At 40.5% G+C, this 10,022-nt stretch overlaps 1 protein-coding gene across 1 annotated transcript; it reads left to right on the top strand.

Annotated features, from left to right (window-relative positions):
- Window positions 1–500: 500 nt before the first annotated feature.
- LOC120980067 lies at window positions 501–9,608 on the top strand. Its single transcript, XM_040408936.1, has 7 exons — window positions 501–547; window positions 2,531–2,551; window positions 2,687–2,746; window positions 2,863–3,039; window positions 4,104–4,258; window positions 7,618–7,735; window positions 9,562–9,608. Exons 1-7 carry the CDS (start codon window positions 514–516, stop codon window positions 9,606–9,608), a joined length of 612 nt encoding a protein of 203 aa, XP_040264870.1. The 5' UTR covers window positions 501–513.
- Window positions 9,609–10,022: the final 414 nt, after the last annotated feature.

Genomic DNA, 10,022 nt, shown 5'->3' on the forward strand with positions numbered 1-10,022 from the left:
CACACTTGTGTTGTTAATTCAGGCACTAAGATCCGAGGATTTCAATACCGGAATTAAACTGATCCATTTTGATTTTGCACATCAGGATGGATCCGTCCTGGTAGGATGCAGTTGGGTGAAATCAGTCACTAAATACATTTAAAGTAAATGGGTGACGGATCCGTTTTTCTAGGCTCCTAAAAAAATTTAGCCATCAACATTGACTAATTGAAAGTAGCCCAAGTGACACACTGAGACCTTGTAAATTTACCTTGATAAGTGACACAAAATTCCCATAAAGATTTAACAGATAGCCCCATCTTGTAGTATGTAGAAATGGGCGCGTTTTGGCAAGCTGTACACTTGTTTGAGGTGTATAGTTGGCCTAGAAAGTGAGATTTTATGAACAGGCAATAAATAGTAAATTGTTCTTCAATGCTCAGCATAGGGTACTGTATGGTATCTTAACTCATGTTTTGGGCTCCTCTTCCATCTCATCTAGGAAAGAAGATCCAGGGAAATACCGCAAGCACTATGGCAGGAGATGAAGCTACACCGAGAAGCGACAGTAAGCACACCACAGTAAAGATGTGTAAAATTTGGAAATACTGTATATAACCACTAGTAATGTTTTGACCAGTTCCAGAGCCCCAATGTAAAATCTGCAGAGGGCCCAACCACCCATGTACCATTTCTATTACTGGTGTAATCTTATAGATCAGTGGGACTTTATGGGTTATCTTAGGTTTTAGCATCCAGGTACGATTGCTACCCCTGCATGCACCCCCTCTTATAGTTGTGGCCCTCGTTTTGACCACTCTGAAGATCAGGTCTAGGGGGAGATTTATTAAAACTAATGTAAAGGAAAACTGGCTTAGTTGCCCATAGCAACCAATCAGATTCCACCTTTCATTCTTTAGAGCTCCTTTGCAAAATGAAAGACGGCTTCTGATTGGTTATTATGGGCAACTAAGTCAGTTTTCCTTTTCACCAGTTTTGATAAATCTCCTCCTATGACTAATCATTAGATAAAGTCATGGTTTTTATACTGCCTGGCCCTCTCAAAGTACAGAGGGCATGGCCGTCGCAGAGAGAACAGAGCATCTAGGTGTAACAACAACGCCCCCGTTGCTCCTAGAGGCTCATTTGCATATATTACAACATACATTTTCTCAGCAATGTGGGCACATATGAACATGGGACCAACACAGATATCTTCAGCTGCCAAGTGCACATGTAACAGGACAGCCAGTGTCATAGGTACAAATCTGCTGACGGATGCCCTTTAAAAATGTCCTATCCTACACTATATAGGCAAGAAAAAAAAATCCTGGAGCACTTCTTTTATTCTGGGCGACAACTACCATGAATGTCATCACGGCCTTTTTATGTTTGTCAGAAAGCTTAAAGGCTATGTACACCTTTGGAGGCAATTTTTATTTATGATTGCATTTTACTAATTTTTGGCTAAAAATCATATTTTCACTTGGGCTTTATTAATAATATTGGGACATTCTGTCACACTTTGTGCCCTTAATCTAATAAACCTTATCTCTAAACTACTGAAAATTCATAAACACATATTTAAGTGACATTCTTATCAGTAAGATAAGAACTGAGCTTTAATGAGTGTTTATCAGGTCAGAGAGCAGAGATAAGGAGTCCATCTGCTCTCCAGATGACATGAAATACAAAAAAAACTAAGGGAGCTACTAGAGCATCTCAGCTATGTACATAAAAAAGGATTCCATATTTTTAATAAAGACCAATTGAAAAAATGATTTTTAGCTCAAAATAAGTACAATGCAATAATAATAATAATAAAAAATTGCCCCCAAAGTTGTACATAGCCATTAAACTGAATAGCATGTGCCTAGTTATGCAGTGATATGGGAGCAGACATATATCACTCCACTATGCTGGTTTGCTAATATTAATATTAGCATCATATTATAAAGAGATATTTTAGGTACTTGTTCAGAATAGGTAGCTTGAGTCGTTGGCTTTAGTAAGCAGATTCAAGGGGTTCTCCGGGCTTTTAATATTGATGACCTATCCTCAGGTGTATATAATATCAGATCAGCGGGGGTCCGAAACCCGATACCCCCACCGATCAGCTGTTTGAAGAGGAGGCGCGCGCCGTGCCAGCGCTGCCTCCTTTTCACTGTTTACCTTCTCGCTGTCCCCTCTGCATCGGTGAGCAGGTGTAATTACACCTAACCATCCCACTCATTTCAATGTGACGGATCGCTCCTATACAAGTGTATGGGAACGATCCGTCCCATTGAAATTAATGGGACAGCTTGGGTGTAATTACACCTGCTCACCGCTGCAGAAGCGACGGCAAGAAGGTAAACAGTGAAGAGGAGGCAGCGCTGGCACGGCGCGCGCCTCCTCTTCAAACAGCTGATTGGCGGGGGTGCCGGGTGTCGGACCCCCGCCGATCTGATATTGATGACCTACCCTGAGGATAGGTCATCAATATTAAAAGCCCGGCGAACCCTTTTAATCTGTACTCTGATGTAATAGAATTATTTTCTTCATTTTGCAGGTTGCTGCACCGGGAGCATAAGTAAGTACGGCCCCCTCTCTTTCAGTTTACATACTGACGATCTGTTCTGCACTGTATTTGAAATTGACTGAATTAGAATGATATATATTGTATACATTTGTGCAATATTTTAATAATGTTGATCTTGAATTTTAGCCATTCAGAGTATTATTTTCGGAATATGGACTCCGATTAGCATTGCTCTGATTGTCGTAGGTAAGTGATAACTTCAATTATCCTTTAAAGAAAAAAAGTGCAATGGTTTTTAGGGGGATATTATGACCGCTGCGAAGTGACACTGCATTCTTTTTAATGTTTCCCATTTCAATTAGGTGCAATACACAAAAATGATTGCGCAGCCGAACCTTATATCCCAATCTATATGATCGTTGCGGGGGTATTCTTCTTGGGATTTTGGTTACTGTTACCCTTGGAATGCTGCTGTCCCCCTCTCAGTAAAATACTCAACATAGTCATGGGTCTGTTTCTCTTCGCTTGGTTTATTGCAGGTAAGAACCAATTAAAGAGTAACTATACTTTTTTGAAACTTTTGATATGTCATAGGGACATATCAAAATTGTTGATCGGCGGGGGTCCCAGCGCTTAGACCTCTGCTGATCTCTAGAACGAGGAGTCAGAAGTGCTCTGCCGAGCGCTGCTTTTCCTCGCTGCTGAGCGCAGTAGTGAAGTCTGTCTCAATAGAAAGTCTATGAGACAGTCTTCACTACCACGCTCAGCAGCGAGGAGAAGCAGCCTGACTGGCACACAGGGATGCCACCTTATAATGGGATTTTCAATAGGGTGACTTTAGATGTCGAAAAATTCTGTTGCACAGTTCTGGCACAAAGTAAGCCACCTTATATATGGTAAAAACCTAAAAGGGTTCTACAGGTGCTCAGGATAATTTGTCAATGTCAGATCGGTGATAGTCGGACAACCAGCACCCTAACCGATCAACTGTTTTGGCTACTGCTGAGCTGAAAACTGACAGTGTATGCAGCAGAAAGTTCCATACACTGCATAGTCTCCAGTGCTGGAGTACTGATGTTCAGCTCTCATCCACTTGAAAGGGAGCTGAGCTGCAGTACCCCACCTCGGCCACTACGCTGTGTATAGAGCTGTCTGACTCCAGTTCCATACGCTCTATAGCAGGCATGCTCAACCTGTGGCCCTCCAGCTGTTGTAAAACTAATACTCCCACAATGCCCTGCTGTAGACTAATAGCTGTAGGCTGTTCTGACATGCTGGGAGTTGTAGTTTTGCAACAGCTGGAGGGCCGCAGGTTGAGCATGCCTACTCTATAGGTTTCAGTGCCACTGCAGCCTTAAACAGTTGACTGGAGGATAGGTCAACAATATGTGTAGGCTGGAAAACCCTTTTAAGCTAGTTTAAAGATGTGTTACAACCATTTACCATCCAGTATCAGCCACCATGGTGAATCAGACACATTTTCAGACTGCCTACTGTAAGTTTGCATTTAGGCAAAGTATTTTACATTTGTCTAGTTGGAGCATTTTCAGTTTTTCTAAGGCAACTTTTATGTTTAACTTTTGTGAACACCCTTTATTTTTAGGCAGTGTCTGGGTCTTCAGAATTTACCCCGATAATGATAGAAATTGCCACAGAGGAATGTATCTCTTTGCTTTCTCCATCCTGATCATTCAGTGGATTTTTATTGGAATTGGAGTCATTGCCACCCTGATTGGCTGCCTCTGCTGTCAGAATTCTGTAAGTTATTTTTTTGGTCTTCTTATTATGACCTTAACATTTATTTATTTTTAGGAATAGAATCTACAATAAATGGTGCATAAAAATGTCATTTTTGTGACCGTTTTTACTGAGCATGCAAATGACAAATGACAAATTAAAGGGGTTCTCCGGGCTTTGAAAAGAAAATCCAGCCACCTTCTGCCCTGTTTTGGGACAAGAGTTTGGTCATTTAACCCTTCATCGGGCTGCAAATTCTACTGTCTCCACTGTGAGACTTGACGAGAATGGCTGTAGCCTTAAAGGGTTTCTCCAGTCTTTTTATATTGATGGCTTATCTTCAGGATGGTCCATCAATATCTGATCAGTTACATAGTTACATAGTTAATACAGTTGAAAAAAGACATAGGTCCATCAAGTTCAACCAAGGGATATGGATAGGTGGGGATTCGAATCCCAGAAGGAATTGAGACTCAGATTTCTACACATTTTTATAAGCATTAATGTCATTTACTTTTAAGAATTCATCTAAACCCTTTTCAAAACTGTCTACTGTTCCTGCTGTGACCATGTCCTGAGGAAGTCTATTCCACAGCTTCACAGTTCTTACTGTAAAGAAGCTTTGACGCTTCCAGAGACTGAACTTTTTCCTCTCCAGTCGGAGACAGTGCCCCCTTGTCTTTTGAGCGCATTTTACATGGAACAGTTTTTCTCCGTATTTTTTGTATGGCCCATTTATATATTTGTATAGGTTAATCATGTCCCCCCTTAGACGTCTCTTCTCAAGACTAAATAAATTCAATTCTTTTAATCTATCTTCATAAATAAGACCCTTCAAACCTCTTATCAGTTTAGTCGCTCTCCTCTGTACTTTTTCCAGCTGTAGTGCGTCCTTTCTATGGATTCGTGCCCAGAACTGAACTGCATATTCCAGATCAGGCCGCACCAATGCTTTGTAAAGTAGTAGCATTACATCCCTGCCCCGCGAGTCCATGCCTCGTTTAATGCTTGATAATATCCTGGTGGCCTTAGAAGCAGCTGATTGACATTTTATGCTGTAATTTAATCTACCATCCACAAGGACACCCAAATCTCTAGAAGTGACTCTCCCAGTGCTACATCACCTAGGACATATGAAGTACAGAGAGTATTACTACCAAAATGCATAACTTTACAATTTGTCCACATTGAACCTCATTTGCCAAGTTGATGCCCAATCACTCAGAGTGTTCAAGTCAGCTTGTAGTATATGGACATCTTCCCTAGACTGTACAGTTCTACATAGCTTAGTATCATCTGCAAAAATAGAAATGGTGCTATTAATCCTGTCCTCAATATCATTAATAAAAAAATTAAATAATAAAGGGCACAGCACTGAACCTTGGGGTACACCACTTATAACCCCGGACCATTCTGAATAGGAATCATTGACCACAACTCTCTGGACACGGTCCTTCATCCAGTTTTCAATCCAATTACAAACTATACTTTCCAAGCCTATAGACCTTACTTTACCTATTAAACGTCTATGAGGGACCCATGTTGGTTATCACTTATAATATTATTTACAGTCACATACTCCTGTATATAGTCCCTTAAGAGTCCTTCAAACATTTTTCCCACAACAGAAGTTAAACTAACTGGTCTATAATTACCTGTGAAGGACCTTGATTCTTTTTTGAATATGGGCACCAGGTTTGCCTTGCACCAATCACTTGGCACTGTACCAATACCTAGAGAATCTTTAAAAATTATAAACAGGGGCACAGCAATGACTGAACTGAGCTCTTTAAGCACTCTTGGGTGTAATCCATCTGGACCCGGAGCCTTGTTCACATTTACCCTATTTAACTTATCTTAGACCATGTCTACAGTTAGCCAATTGAGTATATTATTGGATGTACTAACAGCCCCAGCACCACAGAAATCAGCTCCTTTCTCTTCTTTTGTATATACAGAGCTAAAAAAAATTTTTTGTAACTCTGCCTTTTCGTTACCTTCAGTGACTACCCCCCCCCCCCCTTTTACCATTATTTAGTGGACCTACCTGCTCAGACCTAGGTTTTTTAGCATTTATGTATTTAAAAATTTTGTTTTGTTCTCTTTTGCTACCTGCTGTTCGTTTTGTATTTTTGCTAAATTTATCTCTTTTTCACAGATTTTATTAAGCCCTTTGTAATCTTCAAACGCTCCAGCTGACCCCTCAGATTTGTATTTTTTAAATGCCCTTTTTTTGTCTTTTATTGCCCTTTTTACAGTAGCTGTAAGCCACAAGGGGTTTAATTTTAACCGTTTATACTTGTTACCTAAAAGAATACATTTTTTTGTGCAAATACTCAATGTGGATTTAAAGCTTTCCCATTTATCCTCAGTATTATTATGTGACAGTAGCTGCACCCAGTCTATGCCCTGAAATGCTGCCCTCAACCCAGGGAAATTAGCCTTTTTGAAATTTAGTGTCTTTGCTCTGCCTGACAGAGTTTGCTTCTTATAGTTTAGGGGTGAGGGGCTGATACCATGCACTCCCACCAATCAGCTGTTTGGTAGTAACTCCCACGTCAGACCTACATAGTTCTGACCATTGTCGTGGACGGAGCTGGTCACTGCATCACTGCTCCCATTAAAGTGATCAGGGGTAGCACTACAGTAAATAGCTCTATCAACTACACAATGGACTACGCTGTGTAGTTCCAGTGGCAGACCCTGGCTGATCAGATATTGATGACTTATCCTGAGGATAAGCCATCAATATAAAAGGACTTCACAGACCCTTAAAGATTTAACCCTTATGCAAGAGCATTATTGGAGGTTCCCTTTAAAGTTGCACTCCCACAAAAATTATTATTCTCTAACATGTTAGAAAGGCACATGATGTAAATTATAGTGAAGGCAACCTTCTTACCAGTGTCTGTATTTCTGAGTTATCCCCTCCCTTCTGATCCTCAGATGTGTCATGTGACCAACAATCAGACTTTCCAAATAACACAGCTTCTTATGTGTGGACAGGAAGCCAGTTTCTCTATGTATTCCTGTGGAAGCCTAAATGTCAGCCTTAAAGCCCAATGTCATGACTTCCTGTCCTGTGTTGTAGAGGAAAAGTGTATGTCACATGACACAGCTGAGGATCCGAAGGGAGGTTATAACTATGAGAAGGTCCTGTTAGAAGAGCTCTAACCATTGTTAATTAGGCCAAAGATAGACATATGATTTCAATCAAAATCTTTTAATGATTTATTATGTTTCTGTAATACAGTTACAGTGTATTTCCCTGAAAATTCCTCACTGGTAGTCATGCTTAATTATATCTTCTCTTGTACTTTTTAGGTGCTTCCAAAATTTCTATTTTGTAATTTGTATCTTTTTTTTATTTATTATTATAGTGTGCTTCTAATATTTGCGGAGGCTGTCAGAGCTGCTTAGAGTGCTGTCAGTGCTCCAGCTGTCTACAGAGCTGCAGTTGCCTGGAGTCCTGCAGTTGTCTAGAGTCCGGATGTGGATGTATGCAGTGCTGTGACATTTGCCAGTCCTTATGTTGCTGCTGTAAATCAGTCCAGTGCACTAGTTGCTTGAACTGCAGCATGTGCGCTAAGTGCTGCAAGTGTTTAGAGTGTTGCGCTGTTAAAGCCTGAGCTACTACAGGGCAGATCACTGCGATTCAGGTGTATACATTAGAATCATTCTGTTACTGTAACCCTGCAGTGCAATAAGAGTTCCCATTACCTCACTGGTACTTTGACGTATCCGATTAATAAAAAGTGGATTATTATTTATAGGCAATGTGACAAGTATATAATATTTATTTCTAACATTATATATTCACTATTGTATATCTGTGCAGGGTTTAATGAGTTCAGGGGATTCTAGCCTCCTGCCCCATAGTTTTGGTCAAGTACGGTATATACAGAACCAATGAATACAATGCAGTACACAAAGGTAGAGCTGGTGGACGATGAGCCACGATCATGTCGGGCTGTCCTTGCTCCAGAAACAAAATCTACTTCAGCCAGGAACTGGAGTAGATTTCTCGTGTAATGTGCGCACATGTTCAATGAGTCAGACCACAGAGGTATTGGAAAGGTGGTGGAGGTTTTCGGAAAAAGCTAAAAAGGCACAAATGTTGCAAACTGATGGGACAAAAGCTGTGACTTTTCTATGCCAGAAAACTGGAGTAGAGCCATAATAAATATCCCCCCTCCCCACCAAAGATTTAGACTTGATTTTGTACCTACATTACAATTTCTCGATGGAATTGGTTGCAAAAATCATTGTCATTTCTTAAAAAGCTGCATTCAACATACCACTTAGATCCAAACGAATTAAACACCTTATAGGAAGTCTCTGGATCCTTAATTATGACCTACACTGGGGGATATTTACTAAGGCTAGTTGCACACTAGCGTTTAAACCATCCAGCAGGCTGTTCCATCAGATCTGGCATAGCTGGAAACAGCTGGAGCGAGGCAGACCCCATTGACTATAATGGGATAAGGTGAGGATCTGGTGCCAGGATTCAGTGTATTAGTGCCAGATTCGACCGGGTAAAAAACAGCGCTTGAAGTATCTGGTTATGCCGAATACAATGAACTCCGGAATGCTGTTCCTCCCCTGAAACAGCCTGCTGGATGGTCTTAATGCTAGTGTAAAACTACCCTAATACCCTAGGATTTAGACAGTGGAAGTTTAGACTAGACAGTCTAAAAATGCACAACATTTTACAAAGTGGTTATTGCTAGGTGATAAATCTAGTGAACCACGCTCAGTTTTCTGGATGCAGTTTTGGGAGCCAAAATCAGAAGTGAATTTAAAAAGGAGGAGAAGTCGTATCTGTCCTTTATACTTTCTCTCCTTTTATGATCCACTCCTGATTTTGGCTTCCAAAACTGCATCAGAAAACTTGACCGTGTGGCCGTACCCTTAGGTGGCTCACTGTGTGCCTGCTTGCTGTGGCAAAGATTTGGTGCACATTATTAGCCACATCCTTTCCATTAAACTTAGTCCCCTTATAAGGCAAGAGACTCTTAATAAAGGTAGTTCATGGACTGTGTGCCAAAACTCTGGCAAATGTGCCCCATTGTCTACTGTGCCCTACGTGAAAGAATAAAAAACTAATATTGGGTAGTACCCAGACTATCCTGAATAATGTGGGGGGTGCTTTTGAAACTTTCTTGTTAAACCCTTCTTTTGGTTTTAAACACATGTATATATATTTATTTGTTGGTCACTTGTACCTTTGTTAATTGCACTTTACTGTTTTCATGTATTTAAAAAATAAACACATAAAGGAATAAGATGATCTAAATACGTTATCGTAATTTTCTTTAAAGGTTTACAGTGGTTCTGTTTTCTTATTGTGAGTTTCTTCACATGTTAATTGCAATTATGTCACAGTGACATTTTGTGCTTTACACTTGGACATACAGATATCTCTGTACAAAGAGAATGATTATGCTACAAGCACCTTCCTATAACACATACTGTAAATGCGAAAGAAAGAAAAAAAGCTTAAAATTACGTTTCTGATTGGAGTTTAACCAGTCTTTTCCTCCTCTAAAGTCTTAACTGCATTCTCCTGTTACAGAGCTCTTGGGGTTCTTCTTTTATCACTCCATGACGCTCCATAGTTTGGCAAGTCATCAGCAGCTGGGCCCCATAGCAAATTTTTGAACAGGGCTCCCTTCTCCCAGCAACTTTCCAACCCCCCTCCCTCGGCTAGTCAAGACCGCCCACGCTCGTCATAAAACCCCTACTCGTTGTAGTTATGTCCCCTAGTTATCACCTGTAATGC

Source organism: Bufo bufo, chromosome 10 (genome assembly GCF_905171765.1).
Source record: "Bufo bufo chromosome 10, aBufBuf1.1, whole genome shotgun sequence".
Classification (NCBI taxonomy): Eukaryota; Metazoa; Chordata; class Amphibia; order Anura; family Bufonidae; genus Bufo; species Bufo bufo.